The sequence below is a fragment of the Rhinatrema bivittatum genome, chromosome 2, assembly GCF_901001135.1.
Source record: "Rhinatrema bivittatum chromosome 2, aRhiBiv1.1, whole genome shotgun sequence".
Classification (NCBI taxonomy): Eukaryota; Metazoa; Chordata; class Amphibia; order Gymnophiona; family Rhinatrematidae; genus Rhinatrema; species Rhinatrema bivittatum.
The window spans coordinates 794,356,323-794,381,129 of record NC_042616.1 but is presented as its reverse complement, the minus strand read 5'-3'; the positions used below and the strand labels follow the sequence as shown (position 1 = coordinate 794,381,129).

The 24,807-nt window shown below is 46.2% G+C and overlaps 1 protein-coding gene across 23 annotated transcripts in view; it reads left to right on the top strand.

Annotated features, from left to right (window-relative positions):
• PTK2 (protein tyrosine kinase 2) overlaps positions 1 to 24,807 on the top strand; it is a 1,447,287-nt gene that overhangs the window by 676,241 nt on the left and 746,239 nt on the right. For all 23 annotated transcript variants that reach the window (XM_029592091.1, XM_029592099.1, XM_029592089.1 and 20 more), the window contains one exon: positions 8,158 to 8,210. In XM_029592091.1, coding sequence (XP_029447951.1) covers positions 8,158 to 8,210 — 53 coding nt within the window. The remainder of the gene's footprint in view (positions 1 to 8,157; positions 8,211 to 24,807) is intronic.

Sequence of the window (24,807 nt, the reverse complement as noted above, 5' to 3'; positions counted from 1 at the left end):
TCGAGCTGGTAAACGGCGCCATTCCACCTGGCGTCACGCGACAAAGGGGCACTCCCTTTTGTGCACCCCTTTGTGCCACCTTTTTTGTTTTTTTAACTTCTATGTTTCTTCTTGTTTTGTTTACCTTTCTCTTTTTCTTAGTTGTTATCCCTTGTTAACAATTTTCCTTGTTATTAATGTTTCAATGTATTTGACAAAAGTAACATTGTTCCTGCATCTTCTGTTTTAATGTAAACCAGTATGATTTGTATTTTATACAAGAATGTCTGTATATAAGAATTAAAAATAAATAAATCTTTTGAGATGGAGGAATTGACTGTAGGGTAGATTGCGTAAAAGAGATTTGTTGTGGCAACTAGTAAATGTCAGAATTTTATTTGTATCGGTGGGTTTTCTGTATATGTCCGTCTCAAATCCAGCAGGGGTGTTTTTGATTAAAATGTCTAAAAAAGCGATTTCCTGAGTGTCAAATTGTATTTTGAATTTTAAGTTGTGATCTAGAGAATTTAACCAATCATTGAATTCCAAGAGTGCATTGACATTGCCTTTCCATATTAAAAAAACATCATTGATGTATCGTTTCCATAGTGCAATGTTGTGTTCATATCTATGATGTGTCAGAAAAATCTTTTCGAAATTGGCAACGTACAGGTTTGCAACAGAGGGGGCCCTGGTAGAACCCATGGCCACACCCTTAATTTGTAAGTAGAATTTCTGATCGAAAGTGAAGAAGTTCCTGGTTATGGCAATGGTGGCCAACTCAATAATTAGTTGGTTCGGAATGTGTGTGTTTGTATTACGACCAAAAATGGCTTGTTCTGTAATCTCTATTGCACTGTTTTGAGGAATGTTAGTGTACAATGAGTCTACGTCCAAGGTGTAACCAAAATGATGTCATTATTGTCAAATGTGTTCATGAGGATATTGATCATATGGGTTGAGTCTCTGATGTATGATGGCATACTGGGGACATGCGGATGCAAGAAAGTATCTATGAATGTGGATAATGGTTCTAGTAGTGAACCATTAGCTGATATGATTGGTCTGCCTGGTGGATCTGTTGTAGATTTATGTATTTCTAGTAAAGTATACAATACTGGCATCACCGGATGTTCAACCTTAAGGAAAGATATCTCTTTTTTCGTCAGATAATTAGATGTTTCAGATATATTCAAAATGGAGTCTATCTCTTGTTTATCTTCTTCATTGGATCATCATCCAGTTTTTTGTAAAAATTGGTGTCAGACAGTTGTCTATATATCTCAGCTATGTAATCGGACATGTTCATAACAACTATTGCTCCGCCTTGATCTGCTGGCTTAATGACTATTGTTTTGTCTTTACTCAGACTACTGATTACATTTCTTTCGGGTAAACTAATATTGTGTCTGTATTTGAAATTCTCCTTTTCTGTATCCTCTTTGAGTACAAGTGTCTCAAAGGTATGTATCACCGAATTAGGTGGTCCACCAGGCATCCAATGACTTGTGGGTCAAACAATGGAGGGATTAGGTAAAGTGGGTTTGTTTGAGAAAATGTCCATGATCTTCAATTTTCTTGTAAATTTAAATAATTCTATCCTGGTTCTAAAAGCATTATATGTGGCAGTTAGTACAAAGGACATACCTTTATTTAGAATGGCTATTTCCTCTGGATTCAGTGTTCTATTTGAAATGTTGAGGACACGATTGTCATCCTTTAATGTACTGTTATTTATTAATAAGGGTTGTGAAAACCCCTGCCTCTCCCTCTCCCCTCTTCCTCTCCCTCTCACTGGCGTCGTGTCCCATTTCTTTTCTTGTGCATCAGGTCCTTTTTCCAAATTTTCCTTAGCTGAAAAACCTGGTAGACTGGATTTTGCTGAATGGGAACATCATGAACTGTGCTAAATAGGGGTGCTGAAGAGACTGCTGAGGGGGAAAAAGATAGAGGGCTACAAAATCATGAAAGGACTTGAACAAGTTAATGTAAATCGGTTTATTCTCTCAGATAATAGGACTAGGGGGGCACTCCATGAAACTAGCAGGTAGCTCCTTTAAAACAAATCGAAGAAAATTTTTTCATTCAACGCATAATTAAGCTCTGGAATTCATTGCCAGAGGATGTGGTTACGGCAGTTAGTGTAACTGGGTTAAAAAAAGGTTTGGATAAGTTCCTAGAGGAAAAGTCCATAAACTGCTATTAATAAGGATTAGTAGCTTGGGATCTATTCATATACTGTTTGGGTACTGGCTAGGTAGTTGTGACTTGGTTGGCCACTATTGGCCACAGGATGCTGGGCTTGATGGACTTTTGATCTGACCCAGTATGGCTTATTTTATGTTCTTATATGTTCTTATATATAAATGCCTTCCAGGATCATTAGCTGATAGAAATGCTAAGCAGATACTCAGTGCAATCAATGTAGAAAGTAAGGACTCTGAAGTTGACCTTATTATCCATCTTGGAACCAATGACCTTACTATGAAACAACATCCAAGCTGCACAGAGATTTCCAGATTCTGGGCAAGCAGATTAGGCACAGAAGTATTACCTGTTTATATAAAGGGGAAAGATAGGCTAAGCCATATAAATTTCAATGCATGGCTCAAAACCTGGTGTAAAGAAGAAAGTTTTTGATATATTGGGTGCTGGGGCCGTGTATGGAACAGTAACAGACTCTCAAAGACGGTTTATATCTGTCTGTGGCAGGAAAAAAGATCCTAATTGAAAAATTCAGATCATATACCATAAGGCGTTGAGTGAAAAAGGATTTTCTTTGATTAGTCTTAAATGTGCTACTTGCTAACTTCCAGGAATGCCCTCTGGTCCTTCTATTATCCGAAAGTGTAAATAACCGATTCACATCTACTCATTCAAGACCTCTCATGATCTTAAAGACCTCTATCATATCCCCCGTCAGCCGTCTCTTCTCCAAGCTGAACAGCCCTAACCTCTTCAGCCTTTCCTCATAGGGGAGCTGTTCCATTCCCTTTATCATTTTGGTTGCCCTTCTCTGTACCTTCTCCTGAAATAAATTAATGGGATTATATGGGGAAAACTAGATTTTATCAACCCATCCACATCGCACTTTTCTTCATGTGAAATCCATAATGTAAATCAGTTATTTACTCTCTCAGATAATAGAAGGGGGCACTCCATGAGTTTGCAAGAGGCTCATTTAAAACAAATCAAAGAAAATTCTTTTTCACTCAGCACAAAGTTAAGCTCTGGAATTCATTGCAGAGGATGTGGTTACAGCAGGTAGTGTAACTTGATTTAAAAAAAGTTTGGATAAATTCCTAGAGGAATAATCCATAAACTGCTATTATGGTAATTAATAAGCAATAGTAGCTTGTGATTTATCTGTTTGGGTACTTGCCAGGTACTTGTGACTTGGATTGGCCACTGTTGGAAACAGGATACTGGACTTGATGGACCCCTGGTCTGACACAGAATGGTATATCTTATGTTCTTGAAGGACTCTGACAAGAGAAGCCAATTATAAATACGCCAGTCCAGAATTGCTAAACATTCTTTTCCCTTGTCCATTCTCAAAGTGTTTGAACATAGTTGAGCACTCCTATCATTCCATACAAAATTAGAAATTGTTGACTGGTGTTTCAAAATATCTGTTCATCTAATCCATATGGGCAACATTTGAATAAAGTATAACAATTTAAATAGTATTACCATTTTTTTTAATTTATGCAAATTTTCATAAAGATACAAAAAATCACGTTTGCACTGAATTACATGGACAATAATTCCAAACAAAATTCTGAATTAAATATTAGAAACAATAAGAAAAAACAATTTCTTCAAGTTATTGATCCATTTAAACAAAACACAAAAGATAGAAAAAGGAGGTCACAATCTATGGGAGATTTAAGGAAAAAGAGAAAAGAAAAATAAGAAATAAGCTGGCATGTAGTTAGACTAAAACATTTATCATTACCGCTGATACTTATAATGATGCTGGCGAGTAAGTTATTGGCTGTTTGGAGTCCAGAAAAGCCTTAAGCTGTTCAGGGGCAAAAAAATACTTGTCATTGTTATACTTAATTTAACATTTACAGGGTTATCTGTAGGCAGGTTTAGGGGTGCAGGGATCTGTCTGCTACGAGACACTGCCAGTTGCCCTCCCACCTTACTTGCGATCCTAAGTCAGGGAAAAGACAATGTGTATTCTCCTCAGAAATAGACTTTTATTTATCAGATTTGGCAGGACATAGCATTTAGAAAATAACAATTCCTGTCTCTAATATTTACCATCTATAGCATGGATGAATTAGCCATGCTGTCATGGGATCTGTCAATCAGGTCCGGGAGGCGGAGCTTTTACAAAGCAGAGATTAGATTTTAGCTCTCTGCGGCTGCGCGTGTGTTCCCGCACAGGAAAGTAACAGATTCTCCTCAGTCTGTTTTTTTCGCGAGCGGGATCGCACGTGGGGCTGACTTCTCCTCAGCATTTTCTATTTTATTGAAATGTCAAAAAAGCTGGGGTTTAAACCTTGTGCCTGTGGCAAGGTAATGTCGGCCACGGATGGCCATGACCGATGTTACCGATGCCTGGGACCAGAACATCATTTACAAAACTGTGATTTTTGTGCTCGAATGTCCCCAAGAGCCCAAAAACAACGGGCCTACAAAATGTTTGAACTTTTCACGTTTTCCGAGCCATCGGAGGCTCATTCTTCACCGGGTCCCTCGTTGACAGTGGCTCCGTCACAGAAAAGAGCATTGTCGTGGGATCCTCAATCCTCCAGGCTTGGAGGTAAGAACTTATCCGAAGAGGACCGAAAGAGCCTTGGCAATCGGCGCAGGACTCAAAGGCGCCTAAATCTCCAGCGCCATCAACTTATGCGCCTGAAGTACATTCTGTGCCCAAATCACCATTGGTGCATAATATTTCTGCGCCCGAATTGACATCGGCGCACAAGTCACCGGCGTGCACAAACAGGAAGCATTTGCGCATACAGCGCCGAAGACGTCTGCGACTAAAACGTCAATGGAAACAACACTCTCAACAGTTGACACAGAAGCTATCGTTTACTTCCGAGATGAAAAGGGCATAACATTGTGGCTCCTACACTCCACCCTGTCCAAAGGAGCAGTATTCAGTCCTCTTCCTCACAATGGAGTCTTAACCACAGATGCGTCTCGCAAGGGATGGGGAGCACATCTCGAGATTTACGAAACCCAAGGGTTATGGACAATCACTGAGCAGACCCTGCAGATAAATCTATTAGAGCTCAGAGCAATTCGAAATGCGCTACAAGTGTTTCAAGATCACTTGAAGGGCCACAGAGTCATGATCTACACAGACAATCAAGTGGCAATGTTTTATATCAACAAGCAAGGAGGGTCCGGTTCATGGCCCCTTTGCAAGGAGACCCTGACAATCTTCAAACATGCTCACCAACATTGCATACATCTGCAAGCAACTTATATACCAGGAGTAGCAAATACAAGGGCAGACAGGCTAAGTCGCATCTTTCATCCTCATGAATGGACACTCAGTTCGGAGATAGCTCAAAGCATCTTCATGCAATGGGGGACGCCTGCGATAGATCTCTTTGCAACAGAGATCAATGCTCAAGTTCCCAAATTCTGCTCTCGGCCTCTCACATTGCATGAAAAGAATGCGTAAGAGCAGACTTTCTCAGCAGAGAGAATCTGGACCTGGGAGAATGGGTGTAGTCAGCAGAAGCATTTTAGCTGATAATGGATGGCTGGGACTTTCCGTTCCTAGGCCTGTTGGCGACTTATGACAATGCAAAGGTTCCTCGATTCTTCAGTTGCAGGAGAGATCCATGTTCCCAGGGAGTAGATGCTCTCATACAGGGCTGGCTGGAAGACAGGTTGATTTATGCCTTTCCTCTGTGGCCCTTGTTGGGCAGGATAATTTGCAAGGTTGAAGGCCTCAAGGGGGTTGGAACTCCTGGTTGCACCAGACTGGCCCAGGTGTCTATGGTACACAGATATGTGGAGAACCCCACTTTGTCTTCCGCCGCACGTGGATCTCGTGCAGCAGGGACCGGTTCTTCACGAGGATCCGACTCTGTTCTGTCTTAAGGTTTGACCTTTGAGAGGGCTCACCTGTTGAAGCGTGGATATTCTTTTGCGGTGATTGCCACCTTACCGCTGGCTCGAAAGTTCTCTGCTTCCTTAGCCTACATGTGGGTTTGGAGAATATTTGAGGCCTGGTGTGAGGAGAGGGATCGTCGTCTTTGTTCAGTTAAGATCCCAATCATTCTGGATTTTTTTGCAGGATGGGTTGAATAAAGGATTGGCTCTTAATTCTTTGAACGTACATATTGTGGCTCTTGCCTTTTTCAGAGGCCCGTTGAATGGTGATTCCTTATCGTCTCATCCTGATGTGGCCCATTTTTTGAAGAGAGTGAAGCATCTTCGGACTCCCTTGAGGTTTCCAGTTCCATTGTGGAGTCTTAATTTGGTACTGGATTTCTTGGCAAGCCCTACATTCCGACCGCTGCATAGCCTTTCCTTGCGGTTATTGACTTTAAAGTCAGTGTTTCTGGTGGCTATATGTTCTGCGCATTGAATTTCCAAACTGCAGGCCATGTCTTGCTGGGAGCCATTCCTTCAGGTGACTCCAGAGACGTTCCAGCTGCATACCGTTCCATCCTTCTTGCCTAAGGTGATCTCGGAATTTCATATGAATCAGTCCATTTTCTTGCCGTCCCTGGATAAGGTCAGGGACATTGAGGAATATCGCCTCCTGCATCCCTTGGATGTCAAGAGACTTGTGCATATCCCGAGGTTTCTAAATCTTTCCAGAAGATGGATCACCTGTTTGTCCTCCATTGTGGAAGGAAACAGGGCGAATCAGCTTCATGGGCAACAATAGCTCGCTGGATAAAGGAGGTGGTCACAGCCACATATGTGGATGCTGAAAAGCCGTTGCCTACTCAAGTTAGGACTCAGGCAGGGCCATGGGCAGAGGTTAGATTGTCTCCCATCGATATCTGCCAAGCTGTGACGTGGTCATCCTTACATACCTTTTCCAGGTTTTACCATCTGGATGTGCAGGCCCGGTAGGACACAGCCTTTGTATGTGCTGTGTTGATTAGACCGCAGGCAGCTGCCACTCTGTTCTGGAGTAGCTTTGGTACATGCCACTGGTTCTGAGTCCATCTGTCTACACTAAGACAGACAGACAGACTCAGCTTCCTGCCCTCGGCTGCCAAATGATTGTGACAGTAGTCCTGAGGGGATCCGGGTCCCAAGTGCTTATTGGTAAGTGTTCATTCAGTCCCTAGATTAGGGTACCTACATTCTTATTTGAGTTCAGTGATGCTTGTTAGTTTAGTATAATTATGGTTGCCTGTTTTTAATCAAGTTTATTGCTAGTCTGTCCACAGTTGCTTTTGAAGAGAAACCCTTCCTGTTGATTTTTCCATTGTTACCTAACATGTTCAGCTGTTATACTCACTGTAAAAACCCTGATGTTACCTATTGTCTACCTATTACGATTTCTGTAAACCATTATGATGGCAAAACCGAATGAAGGTACACAAAACATGTTAAATAAATAAATACTGGCAGGCTGAGGTCACTGCAGGAGTATAAATACTGTGATGTCAGCTTGCTCCATCTCCATCTGCTGGCAGGGGAGTATAACCCACTGGTCCTGAGTCCATTTGTGTCCAATAAGGAAAACAAATTTATCAGGTAAGTAATTTCTTCATTTTTTTCATTTTTATAGTAGTCTTCTTTCTCTGTCCCTCCAGTTTTAAATGATGGAGCTATCTGAAACACAGTGGTCAGAGCTGTTTGTGTACTTCATTTTTATATGATTTCATTGAAAGTTCACAATGTACCTAACTGGACAATTAAATTAGTGTGTAACTTCATAAATCAGTTATATTATAAATAGCAATGCTATTTAACTAAACATAATTGATTTCAATGTTGGCTATCAGTAAATAATTTTTCTGAGTTGAAATGAACTTTTTCAGCATTCCCTTAGCTCTTGCTTCACTAGGAGGGCTTTGAATGGTATTTTCCTTTTTTTTCCCCTTTCTCCAACCCCAGTTACATGGAAAATGGATTAGTCCTCCTAATTACAGTAGCTACTCTGTTAGAATGAATTCAAAGCCTCTTTGACTGTGAAGAATGTACAGCATTCACAGATTTCAACTTGTTTTTCAGGCTGGCCAACAACGAAAAACAGGGAGTAAGGGCACACACAGTGTCTGTATCAGGTAAGGGCTCGTAAAAGTGTGAGATTTCACTTATTGTACCTTTTTAAAATGATAAAATAGTTTGTTTTCTTTACTTAATAAACATGCTTTTAATTTATTTCTGATCAGTTTTCAATGTTATTTTCTGCCGTAGCCAACACTAAAACAAAAATGCTTCTATCATCTATTAACACATTTAAGTAATCAAAGATTAATAGCTGTAGTTTGTGAGCTGTGGCTAAAATATTTAAAGTTATAAATAAATCATAGCTGAAATATCCTATGAGTGAAAACATTTTACGATCATCTTTTGTTCACAAATATGATTTTAAGTGTATAAATAAACATTTTATTTGTAATATATTTTTAATGGGAGGAACAAATGAAAGACAAATTGAATCAATGCATACATGTTTTACAAGTTTTTCCATTAAACTTTGAAATATAATCACTCTGATATATTGTTTTTGTGGATGTGATGTGGGATGATGTATCAAATACCAATATATTTATAAAACATTTTAATACTACTTATTTTAATAGTTTGAAGGACTAGTCAATTCTGTATTAAAACTAGAGATCTTCACTTTCAGTTTTTCTTTTATTTTTCCTGGGGATTTACCATTTTTTATATTAAACAAAACTGGGAGAAAATCAATGGAAAATGACTCATTCCTTTTCCACTGATTTTTCTCCCATTTTTTATTATAATAAATACTGGTAAATTCTGTGGAAAATAAAAGCTGAAAATTAATGTCCCTAATTAAAGGTAATGAAATTTGGGTAGCTAAATGGTGGTACCATGCCTGAAACAGGTTTGATGGTTCCTAATCCAGCTCCATGGGACCAGATGAGGCTGAGGAAGTTCATTCACAACCCTTAAGTAGAGGGAGTCTCTACCATTGTATAACAATTATACTTAGTGGGTCATGTTCAAGATGCTTGGACTGTTTAAAAAAAAAACAAAAACCACTGATAACTTTTAAACTGGCATGCAAGCGCACATGCATGCTTTCATTGGCCTGCACCCAAGGATGGCCATTTCATAATATACATTCACATGCACACACAAAATCGCCTGGCTTGCATGTACATGCGCGCTCAGATTTAAGTGGACACTCGCCTATGTGCACAAATGCCACTTCTACCGCTTAAGTGGTGGGATTTAAGACACGCGTGCCGACACCATTACCAGTTTTCCCAGTTAACCCAGGTAAGGGATAGGACTTCCAAACCCCACCCCCCTAGTTTAATAGCCTTCCTTGCTTCTGTTTGCCCCGACTTTTAAAACCCTGCTGATCTGCCTAGACCTTTTGTTTTACAACTTAAAAATCATAATTTATAGAAGTAAAGTTACACAGCTGGGGACCTCAGTGCACACCAGTGTGTGTATTTAAGCTCAAATTTCAAGTTTGAATCCAGGAAAGCTGATGTTTACACCGACCACGCCCTTGACTTTTTAAAACTTTTTAATTATGTGCACAGAGGCAAGACGAGTGTATCCAGCCGGCTTTCAAAATCTGCTCGACACGCACCAGCCCAATATATTCTTGCATCCCCTAATTTCAGCATGCGTCTGGCTTCTAAAATTCACCTTTTTATGCGCAAATTTGATGTACAATCTTAACAGCCCAAAATCACAAACAGCAATTAATGCAAAAAAAAGTTTTCTCCCAGGACAAGCAGGATGGTAGTCCTCACAGATGGGTGACATCAGATGGAGCCCTGTCACGGAACACTTTTGTCAAAGTTTCTAGAACTTTGACTGGCACACTGAGCTTGCCCATCATGCAACCAACCCCATGGCTACACAGGGCACATGGTCCCATTTCAGTCTCTTTTTTTTTTTCCCCGCACAGCGGTTGCCTTGCAATTACTGGAGCTCTGTGAGAATTTTTCCTCACAATTTCCTCACGGAACAATTTGAAGTTTTCTTCGTTTTTCACTGCTCCGGGGTCCCCCATCGCGCACTGATTCCTCCGGCGTTTGGTAAATCTGTTTTGTGCTCTTGCGGTTGGTTCCTGGCTGTTTACCTCCCAGTGGCTGACAGCCACCAACTGCACACTGCCTCTTTTTTATCATGGCAACAGGTTTTCGCAAGTGCCAGGAGTGTCTGCCGACTGTCCATAATGGACCCACATGACGTCTGCGTCCTGTGTCCTCAGGCCTTGCTACGACGTCCAGCGGTGTCGTAGCTGTGCTAAGATGACCTCCAAAGGCTGGCACACCCGCCTGGACAAGATGGAGCGCTTGTTTGGTTCCAAGCAATCTGATCCATCGACTCCAGTGCCAGGTGCATCAAGTCATGGAGATCAAACTGACTCGAGACCTTCCCCATCGAAGCCCCACCGAGAGGATCAAGGAGGAGACTGCCCCTCACCGGCATAGAGTCAATCGAAAACTTCAGCATTGTCTTCGGCGCTGGAGAAGGACCGGGCCGAGCACTGTGGGTAGCATTGGCACAGACTGTCGTCACCGTCCGTCCAGTGCCGGCACTGACACCGGAGCGTCATCGGCCTCAGCCAAACCAACTCCAAAGAGGCCCTGTGGAGAGGAGGCCCCATCCTTCTCTAGACCCGGGAGCCCAGGGTGTTCCCCACCGATATTGTGCCGGGCATCGAGCCTCCGCAGACCCCCATGGACACTCCGGTGATGCCCATCCTGCCTCCTACTTCAGAGTCAGTGGGGTCCTCACCCTCGTTCCAAGACGATTTGGACATCGTGGTCCAATAGGCAGTGTTTAATGCTCTTTGAGTCTCCAGCCGCCACCGATTCCGGCCCCTATACCGGCATCGGAACCAACGCCTCTACTGGAAAGGCTGGACGTGCTGCTCTGTGCCTTGCCAACGCAGCCCATGCCTGCGGGCCCCTCTGTGCCCTGCCAACCACCGGTGCCACCTCCCATCTCAATCCCGATTCCGGTCTCCTCGGAGGAGGAAGATGCGGCTCCTCGCCCATCTCCATGGATGGAACCGCTGATGCCGGATCCCGTCCCCGGGCTATCGGGCCTCCCAGTGCCCTGATGTCCATCGCAGGTCCTGGTGCCCTCAGTGCCGGCACCACCGCTGTCTGTTCCACCTTACCGAACATCTGTGCCCCGCCCCATACTCTGGGTTTTAGCCTCCCTCCTCGACCCAGACAGTTTGCCGGTGAGGAAGAGGCCCCTTGTGACCCATGGGGGGACGCCATCCCTGAGCATTCCTCGGAGGCCTCCAAGGACCTTCTGTCAGAGCCTTTCCCTCCAGAAGAGACACTGCGCTCTCCTCCGGAGATCTCCTTCGCAAGTTTTGTCCGGGAGATGGCGGAAACCATTCTCTTCCAACTTTCAACAGAAGAAGATGCCCGCCCCAAGATTTGAAGGTCCTACAGTTTGTGGACGCTCCTAAGGGAAGTGATGGCTGTCTCGGTGCATGAGGTCCTTCTGGACCTCCTTCACCATCTCTAGGAACATCCAGGTACTGTGCCTCCGGTCAATAGGAAAATGGATGCCATCTACCTAGTACAATAGGCCCTAGGCTTTCAGAAGAGCTAGTTGCCACACCAGTTGGTGGTAGTTGAATCAGCCCAGAAAAAGGCCAAAAGGACCCACCCTCACTCCTCCGCCCCGCCAGAAAAAGGCCAGATAGCCTTAGATGCCCTGGGTCGAAGGGTTTTCTAGGGTTCCATGCTTATCGCTTGTATAGTGGCATACCAGTATAGTGGCATACCTTTCCTCCAGAAAGGACTGGAGGCTGGAAAACATGAAGTGAGAGCAGCCTATGATGTTTTTGAAACAGTGTCAAGGGTCTCAGCAACAGGCATTAGTGCCAGACACTGGGCCTGGCTAAAGGCCTCTGACCTTCGTCCATGAGAGAACCTGTTTGGGTACAAAATGGTTAGACAGATGATGAAATGCTAAGAGAAATCAGGGAAGCAAAGCAATTTGGCAGTGCAATAATAATGGGAGATATCAATTACCCCAATATTGACTGGGTAAGTGTAACATCAGGACTTGCTAGAGACATAAAGTTCCTGGATGTAATAAATCACTGTTTCATGGAGCAATTGGTTCAGGAACCAACAAGAGAGGGAGCTATTTTAGATTTAATTCCTAGTGGGACACAGGATTTGGTGAGAGAGGTAACGGTGGTGGGGCCACTTGGCAATAGCGATCATAACATGATCAAATTTAAACTAATTACTGGAAGGGGGACAATAAGTAAATCTACAGCTTTAACACTAAATTTTCAAAAGGGAAACTTTGATAAAATGAGGAAAATAGTTAGAAAAAAAAACCTGAAAGGTGCAGCTGCAAAGTTTAAAAGTGTTTAATAGGCATGGACATTGTTTAAAAATACAATCCTAGATGCGCAGTCCATATGTATTCCACGCATTAAGAAAGGTGGAAGGAAGGCAAAACGATTACAGTCATGGTTAAAAGGTGAAGTGAAAGAGGCTATTTTAGCCAAAAAAGCATCCTTCAAAAATTGGCAGAAGGATCCATCTGAAGAAAATAGGATAAAACAAGCATTGTCACGTTAAGTGTAAAACATTGATAAGATGGACGAAGAGAGAGTTTGAAATGAAGTTGGCCATAGAGGCAAAAACTCATAATAAAAACTTTTTTAAATATATCCGAAGCAAGAAACCTGTGAGGGAGTCAGTTGGACCATTAGATGACCAAGGGGTTAAAGGGGCTCTTAGGGAAGATAAGGCCATTGCAGAAAGACTAAATGAATTCTTTACTTCCATGTTTACTAATGAGGATTTTGGGGAGATACCAGTTCCGGAGATGTTTTCAAGGGTGATGAATCATACGAACTGAACCAAATCACTGTGAACCGGGAAGATGTAGTAGGCCAGATTGACAAACTAAAGAGTAGCAAATCACCTGGACCGGATGATATGAATCCTAGGGTACTGAAGGAACTCAAAAATGAAATTTCTGATCTATTAGTTAAAATTTGTAAACTATCATTAAAATCATTCATTGCACCTGGAGGGTGGCCAGTGTAACCCCAATATTTTAAAAGGGCTCCAGGTGCGATCCAGGTAACTTTAGAGGAAAAGGGTAAATAGTGGAGTGCCTCAGTGATCTGTACTTGGACTGGTGCTTTATATATAAATGATCTGGAAAGGAATACAAGTGAGGTTATGAAATTTGCAGACAATTCAAACTTATTTAGAGTAGTTAAATCACAAGCGGATTGTGATACATTATAGGAGGACCTTGCGAGACTGGAAGATTGGGCATCCAAATGGCAGATGAAATTTAATGTGGACAAGTGCAAGGTGTTGCATATTGGGAAAAATAACCCTTGCTGTAGTTACACGATGTTAGGTTCCATATTAAGAACAACCACCCAGGAAAATGATCTAGGCATCATAGTGGATAAGACTTTTTAAAATCTTCGGCTCAGTGTGCTGCAGCAGTCAAAAAAGCAAACAGAATGTTAGGAATTATTAGGAAGGGAATGATTAATAAAATGGAAAATGTCATAATGCCTCTGTATCACTCCATGGTGAGACCGCACCTTGAATACTGTATACAATTCTGGTCGCTGCATCTCAAAAAAGATATAGTTGCGATGGAGAAGGTACAGAGAAGGGCATCCAAAATGATAATGGGGATGGAAGAGCTCCCCTATGAGGAAAGGCTGAAGAGGTTAGGGTTGTTCAGCTTGGAGAAGAGACTGATGGCTGTGGGATATGTTTGAGGTCTTTAAGATCATGAGAGTTCTTGAACGAGTAGATGTGACTCGATTATTTACACTTTCGGATAATAGAAGGACTTGGGGGCATTCCATGAAGTTAGCAAGTAGCACATTTAAGACTAATCGGAGAAAATTCTTTTTCACTCAACGCAAAATTAAGCTCTGGAATTTGTCGCCAGAGGATGTGGTTAGTGTAGCTGGATTCAAAAAAGGTTTGGATAAGTTCTCGGAGGAGAAGTCCATTAATTTCTATTAATGAAGTTTACTTAGGAAATAGCCACTGCTATTAATTACACAATAGCATGGGATGATCTTGGTGTTTGGGTAATTGCCAGGTTCTTGTGGCCTGGTTTGGCCTCTCTTGGAAACAGGATGCTGGGCTTGATGGACCCTTGGTCTGACCCAGCATGGCAATTTCTTATGTTCTTACCACCATGAAACTCTGCATCAGCTGTCAACTACCATCTCTGATGCCTCTTTAGCGACCCGTAGAGGTCCACGTAGGAATATCAGGGAGCAGTTTTACAAGCATCGGAGAAACTATCCTCCATAGAGCTCGGTCCTCCCAAAGAGGCCACCCTCGCCAACAAAAAGCACCTAGAGCTCAGCCAGCCCCCCAGCCTGATCCTGCAGCTGGCTTTTGACTGGCATCCAATGAGCAGAAACCGGTCCCCTTTGCCTGCACCGTCCAACCGACCTGTGGGAGGTCATCTCTGCCACTTAGTCAACAATTGGTTCCCAATTACCACCAACCAATGGGTATTGTCCATCGTAGCATATGGGTTACTGCCTGAATCTCCTCACTGTTTCTCCAGATTTCCCACCCTCCTCAGCGTGGAGCCTTGTGGAACATGCAATGACCCTCGAGTTAGAACTCTCGGCCCTGCTGTGGTCCAGAGTTGTGGAATCGATTCCCTGGGCTCAGCAGGAATGAGGGTTCTACTCCTGGTATTTTCTCATCCCAAAGAGGACAGGGGGACCTCCTTCCCATCCTCGATCTTCAAGCCTTAAACAGGTTCCTTCGCAGAGAATGGTTCAGAATGGTATCCTTGGGCACCCTACTTCCGCTTCTGAATCAAGAGGAATGGCTTTGCTTTCTGGATCTACAGGATGCTTATGCGCACATTGCGATTTTTCCACCTCATCGCAAATATCTGTGCTTCCACTCAACGCACAATAAAGCCCTGGAATTTGTTGCCAGAGGATGTGGTATGATCCAGTATGATCGGGCTGTCCCCGTTGTTGCCAAAAGCAACCCTGTTGTTGTGCTTGTTGCATGTTATTGGGTGTCTGTTGGCCCAGGGTATTCCAGAGCAGCCTGCAGCTTGCTATTCACCCATCTGTGAGGATTATCATTCTGCTTATCCTGGGAGAAAGCAGAGTTGCCTACCTGTAACAGGTGTTCTCACAGGATAAGCAGGATTGTAGTCCTCACATATGGGTGACATCAGAATGGAGCCCAATCACGGAAAAATTCTGTCAAAGTTTCCGGAACTTTGACTGGCCCCTACTGGGCATGCCCAGCATAGCACTAACCCTGCAGCCAGCAGGGGTCCCCCTTCAGTCTTCTTTTTTCCGCGCAGCAGTAGCCTCGCGGTTTAGGGGCTCTGAAGAGATTCCTGACAGGAATTTTCCTCACAGAGTTAATTAAACTTAAATTGCCCCACAGGGGTCTCTCCTTTAACTTTTCTCAGGCTGTGGTACTCCGGTAAGTTTTTTGACGTCTTTCGTCAATTACCATCGAGTTTGGCCCTCGCGGCCTACTGGCCGTCTACCGTACCGCGGCTCGATTTTTTTCGATGGCCATGGCGTCGGGGGTTTTGTCTGTACCCAGACTGTACTCGTACCATGTCTATCACAGTCCCTCATGGGGTCTGTGTAATGTGTTTAGGCCGTGAGCATGATGTCCTGACTTGCACCAAATGTGCCCTCATGACACCAAAAGGTCGCAAAGCCAGAATGGAGAAGATGGGACTCCTCTTCCATGCTCTCACCCCGACGCCGTCTATCGCATCAACGTCATCAGAACTGGTACAGTCAAATTCGCACCAGCATCGACCACTGTCCGGTAACCGTCCACCATCGACGTCTTCACGGCCATCGACTCCCTTTTCTCCCCCTCAAGATCGAGGAGATCGTAGGGAGAAACATCGCCAACGGCATCGTAAGTCTTGGACCGTCGAGGGTGCGAAATCATTGACCTCGCCTCCGTCCGAGCCACCATCGAAGAAGCCCCGTCCAGAAATGGCACCGACCATTCCTGCGACCGGGACATCGAGGCCACCCTCACCCAATCGGGGTTTGGGATTCGCGATTCTGCCTGTAAAGATGGTCCCTCCGACTGTGCCTCCGCCTCCCTCTTCTGTCACGGAGCCGGGGCTGCTTGCTCCAGGTCTCCGGGAAGAACTGGACCGGCTGCTCCAGGAGGCCATCGACAAGGCGATGCAACGGCTCCAGGTTCCTCCGGCACAGACACCGGCACCGAGAGTGGAACCGGTCACCGACCCGATGACAGCACCGCTGGCACCGCTGCTATCCCGAATGGAGGTGCTCATGACCGCACTTCCACCGGTGATTCCCGGGTCTCCGATGGCTCCGGTGCGCTCCCCGTTGACAGCTTCATCGGGAGGAGAAACACCGTTCCGCATTCCTCCTTCGGGAGTACTGCCTCAGCCATCGATGCCAATTCGTCCCTCGCCATCGATGCCTTCGATACCGGCACAGATGCCTTCCAGGCCGTCCACGGTGCCCCTGGCGATTCCTTTGATTTTCTCTGAGCCTCAGCCGGGGCCTTCGGCTATCCAACCCCCTTCTCGTCCTACAGGTCAGTCTGCTGATCCTTATGACACCTGGGGTGATGATACTTCCACAGACACCGATGACTTACCTTCACCTCCCTCTCCTACTGAAAGTAGAAAGCGTTCTCCTCCAGAGGACCTTTCTTTCATTAAGTTTGTGAAGGAAATGTCAGAGTTGGTCCCTTTCAGCTTCAGACGGAGCAGGATGATAGGCACCAAATGATGGAGCTCCTCAATTCCTGGATGCCCCTAAAGTGATCACTTCTATTCCCATTCATCAAGTTCTTCTTGACCTCCTCAAAAAGAACTGGGAAAACCATGGATCCATTGCCCCAGTCCATAGAAAAGCTGACACTACCTATTTAGTACAATCAGCCATCGGCTTTCAAAAATCTCAGCTCGACCCCCACTCAGTGGTGGTGGAATCGGCTCAAAAGAAAGCAAAAAGGATGAAGCCTCACTCATCTACCCCTCCTGTTAAGGAACACAAGTTCCTAGACAATATTGGTTGACGAGTGTTCCAAGGGGCCATGCTCATCTCCAGAATTGCTGCTTACCAGCTGTATATGACCCAATACAATAGGGTCCATTTTCAAGCAGATACAGGACTTCTCTGAGACCCTGCCTGACCAATTCCAACAACAGCTTCAAATCCTTGTCAACAAGGGGTTTGAGGCAGGACAGCATGAGATAAGAACAGCTTACGATATCTTCGACACCTCTACTAGAGTGTCTGCAGCTGCCATTTCGGCAAGACGATGGGCCTGGCTCAAATCTTCTGACTTTCGCCCAAAAGTACAAGACAGGCTGTCTGACCTGCCATGTGTAGGAGACAATCTGTTTGGTGAACAGATCCAGCAAATAGTGGCTGAATTAAAGGACCATCATGAGACCCTTAAACAGCTCTCATCGATACCTCCCGACTTCCCCTCAAGACAGACCTTTAGGAAGGACTTTAAGAAGTCATTCTTCCATCCAAGGAAGTACTATCATCCACCAGCAAGCTCCCGAACTACGAGGCCTTCTCAGAAACATCAGCCTCGCCAGGCCCGAAAGCAAAAGCCGCAAGCAGCTCCCCAGCCGGGGCCTGCTTCAGGTTTTTTACTTTCCCTTGGAGAGCAGCAGCCTGATTCCTCTGCCAAGCATACCAGTGGGAGGTTGATTGTGCCACGTTCACGGCATGTGGCAATCCATCACAACCGACCAATGGGTGCTAGCAATCATTGCTCAGGGTTACCACCTAAACTTTCTTGCTCTTCCACCGGACTCACCACCTCTGCAAGCATGGAGAGTATCCGACCATTCTGTCCTTCTGGAGCAGGAAGTTTCCCTTCTTCTCCAGTTAAGAGCAATAGAACCCATCCCTTTCTCGCAGCAAGGCCTATGTTTCTATTCCCGATGCTTTTTGATCCCCAAAAAATCCGGGGGAGTTTGTCCAATTCTGGACCTATGTGCTCTCAACAAGTACCTATAGCGAGAAAAGTTCAAGATAGTAACCTTGGGCTCGCTTCTACCTCTTCTGCAAAGAGGAGACTGGCTCTGCTCTCTGGACCTTCAGGACGCATACACACACTGCGATAACTCCAGCTCATCGCAAGTACCTCAGGTTTTTAGTAGGCCCAAAGCACTATCAATACCGCGTGCTTCCGTTTGGCCTAGCATCGGCACCATGAGTCTTTACCAAATGTCTCGTTGTTGTTGCAGCTTTTCTCAGGAAAGGTGGTGTTCACGTCTACCCCTATCTCGACAACTGGCTAATCAGGGCTCCAACCCAGCAAGCCGCTCAGTCGTCCCTCAATTTGACCCTACACGCTCTAATTTCTCTAGGATTTCTCGTCAATTATGAAAAATCCTATTTAGTCCCATCTCAAACATTGTCGTTCATTGGGGCAGACTTGGATACCTTGCAGGCAACAGCCTTTCTACCTCAAAAACGAGCGCTAACTCTCGTGTCTCTTGCTCACCAGTTGCAGTCTCAGCATACAGCAACAGCTCGCCAATTCCTCGTCCTTTTAGGACACATGGCGTCCTCAGTCCATGTCACACCAATGGCCCACCTGGCCATGAGGCTCATGCATTGGACTGAGATCACAATGGATTCAAGCTGTTCAGCCTCTGTCGACCATTGTCCACATCACCAACTCACTCCGTCTGTCTCTCGCCTGGTGGAAAAATCACAACAATCTCCTCCAGGGACTGCCCTTTCAAGTGCCAGATCCTCAACTCATCCTCACCACCGACGCTTCCAACCTAGAGTCGGGAGCCCATGTGGACAATCTACAGACACAAGGGTCTTGGTCGCCAGAGGAAGCCAAACATCAAATAAACTTCCTAGAACTTCAAGCAATGCGATATGCTCTCAGGGCTTTTCAGGAACGCCTGTCAAATCACGTCATCCTGATTCAGTCGGACAACCAGGTGGCCATGTGGTAGATCAACAAGCAGGGAGGCACAGGCTCCTTCCTTCTGAGTCAGGAAGCTGCGCAGATTTGGGCGGAAGCGTTCTCCCACTTGATGTACCTCAGTGCCAACTACTTGCCGGGAGTGGACAATGTCTTGGCAGACGAACTGAGTCGTGTCTTCCAACCGCACGAGTGGTCTCTCAGCCTCTTGGTAGTGGACTTCATCTTCTAACAATCCCCAGACAGACCTCTTTGCGTCCCCTCAGAAACACAAAGTCGACAATTTCTGCTCCCTCATTCGGAGCGGGCGCTCTCAGCCGAGAGATGCATTCTTCCTTCTCGAGGGCAACCGGCCTGCTCCATGCATTCCCTCCACGTCCTCTTCTTTCGAAGACTCTCGTGAAGTTACGTCAGGACAAGGGAACCATGATCCTGATAGCACCTCACTGGCCTAGCCAAGTGTGGTTTCCAATACTTCAGGATCTCTCCATCCACAGGCACATTCCCTTGGGAACGGTCCCGCAACTGATCACTCAAAACAACGGATGCCTATGCCATCCCAATCTTCAGGCCTTGTCTCTGACGACATGGATGTTGAAAGGTTAATCCTTCAACCACGTAACCTTTCAGATTTGGTTTCTCGTGTCCTGATTGCTTCACGGAAGCCTTCCACAAGAAAATCTTATTCCTATCAATGGAAAAGGTACACATCAAGGTGCACCTCGCAGTCCCTTGTTCCCTTTTCCTGTCCAATCCCAAGATTTTTGGACTATCTCTGGCATTTGTCGGAGTCAGGTTTAAAGACCTCTTCAATCAGCATGCATGTCAGTACGGTAGCTGCCTTCCATAAAGGTGTCAGGGATGTTCCTATATTAGTACAACCCCTTGTAAAACGCTTTTTAAAGGGTTTGCTCCATATCAAGCCACCTTTACGTCCTCCGGCCCCTTCTTGGGACCTTAATCTGGTTTTTGGTCGGCTCATGAAACCACCATTCGAGGCTCTTTACTCCTGTGACCAAAAATATCTCACATGGAAAGTGATTTTCCTTTTAGCTATCACTTCAGCTCGCAGACAGCTCGATACTGTAAGGTGCGGTTGGAGATTAACTCGCTGTGGGCGCACAATTGGGACGCGTAAGACGATCCTGCGATACAGTCTCCAGTTTCACGCGTCCTTAGCGCTTCTTGAAACCGACCCGTAACCTTTCCCGCACGCAGCATGTAAATGATATGTAAATGAACGAATTAGCTATTTAATGAACGAATTAGCTATTCCCTCCGATACTGTGATGCGTGCTCTGACTATCGCTTTTTTTCCCTGCCGATTTGCCGCGCGTTTAACCTGTTAGTTTACCGCCTACCCCTACCCCTGCGATAGAGGCAGGAGTAAGGGTAAGCGGCAAACTTTCCCCCAGCCCCCGCTCACCTGCCCTGGCCGCGTCCATGGGTGCCGTTCTCCGGGGTAGCCCCAGTCCTCTCCCTCCTCCCGAAGCAAAAAAAAAAATCTAATGCGGCCCCACTTCAGCAACTCCCCTTCGGCGGAGACGGCAGTGTAAAGCGAGACAGACCGCGGCGCAAGGAGAGGAGGAGAGAGAAGACGCAACTTACTCCAGCCAGCCCTCCTCCGGACAGGGCTCCTCTGCCTCCCAGCTGCCGGCAAAGATAGACGCCCGAACGGGTAGGCCCCTCGTGCAATTTGACTTCAAGGCGTGACGTCACGCCCAAGCCTAGGATTGCCCGTCTCTCCCCTCGCTCTCTTGCTACTTTTTCGGTTTTGTTTTTTTTGCTTCGGAAGGAGGGGACAAGACTGGGGCTGCACCGGAGACCGGACGCGGCCAGGGCAGGTGAGCGGGGGCTGGGGGAAAGTTTGCCGAGCATCGGAGAACATAACTGTCCACTTCCTGGTACCTGTCATTTCAAATGTCATTTCAAATGTCATTTCAAATGTCATTTGAAATGACAGATACCAGCGTGGCCGTGAAGCGTTAGGCCCGCGCACCCAGGATACTGTATAGGCGCTCTATACAGTAAAATGGGTTGCGTGGGCCTAACCTTCGCCTAACGCTTCGCAGACGCGGCATGCATTTGCATGCAATTTGAAGAGAGTATCGAGCGGTAGGTGAAGAGAACTGTGCGTGCGGGGAACGAGGGTGCGCCTGGCACTGCCGCACTCTTTCTAACGCGGCATAACTGTATCGACCTGTGAGTTAGTGAGTTACAGGCCCTAGTTACCTATCCGCTTTACACTAAACTCCTGCAGGACCGGGCAGTACTCCGCACTCACCCTAAGTTTTACCCAAGGTAGTTTCGGAGTTTCACATTAATCAATCCATCATACTACCTACCTTTTTTCCCAGTCCCCATTCCAATCCAGGGGAACAGGCTCTGCATACCCTTGACTGTAAACGGGCTCTTGCGTTCTACTTAGACCGTACAGTTGCCCACAGGAAGAGCACTTAGTTATTCATCTCTTTCCATCCCAACAAATTAGGGCAACCTGTGGATAAGCAGACTCTCTCCTCCTGGTCGGCGGACTGCATATCTTTTTGCTATCAGCAAGCAGGCATTCCTTTTCAAGACCGTGTTAAAGCACACTCTGTGAGGGCCATGGCGACTTCAGTAGCACACCTACGATCGGTGCTGCTTCCTGACATTGCAGGGCTGCCACCTGGAGTTCTCTCCATACTTTCGCAGCACACTATTGCTTGGACAAAGCTTGGAAGACAAGATTCCATCTTCGGCCAGTCTGTCCTGCGTAACTTATTTCCAACATGATGTACCTACACCCTTCCACTTGCCGGTGGGGTTCAGTTTGCCCTCTACGAAATTCTACCCCAGTTTTTGTGCATGTTGCACGCCGTTGGGTACATTTGGTGCATACTCGTACATCCTCAGCTCGGTACTCACCCATATGTGAGGACTACCATCTTGCTTGTCCTGTGAGAAAGCAAATGTTGCTTACCTGTAACAGGTGTTCTCACAGGACAGCAGGATGTTAGTCCTCACAAAACCTGCCCGCTGCCCCGCGGTGTTGGGTTCGTAACGTTTTGTTGTTTTATTTTTGGCACTGCCTCTAGCTTTCAAATAAGACTGAAGGGGGACCCCCTGCTGGCTGCAGGTGTGGTGCCATGCTGGGCATGCCCGGTAGTGGCCAGTCAAAGTTCTGGAAACTTTGACAGTAGTTTTCCGTGATTGGGCTCCATCCTGATGATGTCACCCATATGTGAGGACTAACATCCTGCTGTCCTGTGAGAACACCTGTTACAGGTAAGCAACGTTTGCTTTCTCCCAGGAAACAGGATGTTAGTCTTAACGAAACCAGCCCACCACACCGCAAAGTTGGGTTCGCCTACGTTTTGTTGTTTTATTTTTCTCTCGTACATTTCTGATATAAAACGAGACTGAATGGGGACCCTATGAAGCCACGGGGTTGGTGGCATGCTGGGCATCCTCTGTGAGCCAAAGTTCTAGAAACTTTGACAAAAGTGTTCTGTGACAGGGTTCCATCTGATGATGTCACTCATCTGTGAGGACTAACATCCTGCTGTCCTGGGAGAACACCTGTACAGGTAAGCAACTCTTCTTTCTAGGGAGAAGTCTTCATACCCGAATACCATTATCCTAGTAATCGGATATGAGCACATACATATGGTGCTCCAGTATAATCATTGACCTCACAACAGTCCCACACTTTGTAAAAGGTTTTTTTATTATTTCCCTGTACGTACCCGGATCAGTCCAGAAAGTGGGTTGAGCCTCCTTTCCAGCAGGTGGAGACAGACTAAAACTCAAAGGATGCCCTATATCAGGACAGAGCCTATCCTCTAACCCTTCAGTATTCGTCTGTCTCCAGCAGGTTCAGCAGCTCACCCTTCGTTCTTTGCTTTAGGCTAGTCAGCCTTTCTTTCTTCTTTCCATATAGATCAAGCAAGTACTTCTTCTTTTTCTTTAAGTATTAAAGGTACTTTTCTTAGTTATTTTTTTTCTTTCTCCTGTGGGAGACGGTTCCGTCTCCCAGCTCTTGCCTGTCCCAGGGGGGCTTTGCCCCTTGTGCACTGCATAGCCTGTTTCCGTGTCCGTTTCCAGGTGTGAGGACCGAGTCTCTCGGGGTCTCGTCTCCCCCCCTCTGGCTGCCGAGAGGTTTTAGTAACCAGACTGCTGCGCTCAGTTATAAAAATAAGCTGAATAAATGGAAGAGGAATTTTCAGCTTTTATTCTAAGTTGCAGGTATTCCCCTACCTCCAACTTTATTGCAGCAGTAGACCCATATATATTTTTTCTTTTACTTTTTCTTTTTCTTCTTTGGGTCTCAGGAGGCATTGAACCAGCAGCCAGACAGGCAGGAGTCATCAGGTTTCCCCCCTGCTTCACTCCTGGCCTCCAAGCTGCCAATCAAATTTTTTCTCTGCAATTTTTTTCTCTTCAGAGCTGCTCTCTCTTGCTGCGGCAGGCATCCTGCTTCTACTCTGCAGCCCCCCTTCGAGTTTTTTTCGAAGGGGCTTTTTCTATACCTCCCTGCCGGGTGGGGAAGGTACCTCCTCAGCAGAGACGGCAAATTTAGCTCGGGGATCGAGTCCCCAGAGCTTGGTTAGGCCATTCTCGGGTCGGGAAAGCCCAGGAATGGCCGCCATCTTGGATTTTTTAACGTCTCCGTTTTCGGAGCTCCCTGGGGCTGAGGGGCCGATTTTTTGGCTGCTACCCCCCGATTTGAGCCCCCCCAGGAAGGGATTTTTGCCACCCTCTCGCCTCCCCCTCCCCCACCCAGGATTTTTTGGGCTCGTTTTGAGGTGCTGCTCCCTCCCCCTGCGTAAATCCTTAGCGTGCAGGCAGGGGGAGGTGGAAGTCGTCCCCCCCCCCCCGAATCCCCGGGGACAAAATAGTATTTACCAAAAAAAAAAAAAATTTTCTCTGAGTAACTATTAATATCTTTCAATTCCCTGCTACATGCCTTTGATAGTGTGGCCGGCTATGTTGCCCCCAGGGTCTCTTGGGGCGCGGGTGGTCGCGGGTGCCCCCCCCCCCCTCCCTGGCTTCCTGGCAGAACCGGTATTACCGGATCCTTCTGTTAATCCGGTTGCGTCAGCTACCCTTCCACTCCTGGTACCACCTCGTTGCCCACGGTTATGGTCCCGGTCCTGGTGGGATCCCGGGATTTTTTTCAAGCGCCTTCCCCTCCTGCCACACCCACTCATTTGTGTCTGCGGTGATAGCAGGCTTCCCAGACGGACCGTGCCCTGAACAAGTTCCTCTCCCGGTGGTGTGCTTCGTTTAAAAAATAACCACAAACTATCCTCTCTCCGTGGATTATTTATGCGGTCCAGTTTCAGGAGGTTTTCCTGGCTTTCAAGCGGCCTTGGTACGCCTCCTCGAGGCTCATGTGTGGCGTATTTTGTTGTCCTAGCGCTGGAGGTGTGTACCACTATTTGCAGCAGACTCCGGCTGCGGGCAGCTCTCAGGTGGGGTCCACGTTAACTTTGCCCTGTGCCCGGGACCCCCGTGGCCAGAGGCTACGCATACGACCCTTCTCCGCCCCCAGACAACAGCCATAGTCTCGGCGATGTCCGTCACTCGGCCCTTTAGCTGCGCCACTGGTCGGCCGACCTGCCCTCCACAGCCCGATGGGGTACATTGCAGCCCGAAGGTAAGCTGTTCCTTGGCAAGGACCTTGTGCAACTAGTGGTTCCTTAGGGGAAAGTAAGGTCCATCAGCTTCCGGAAGACCGTCC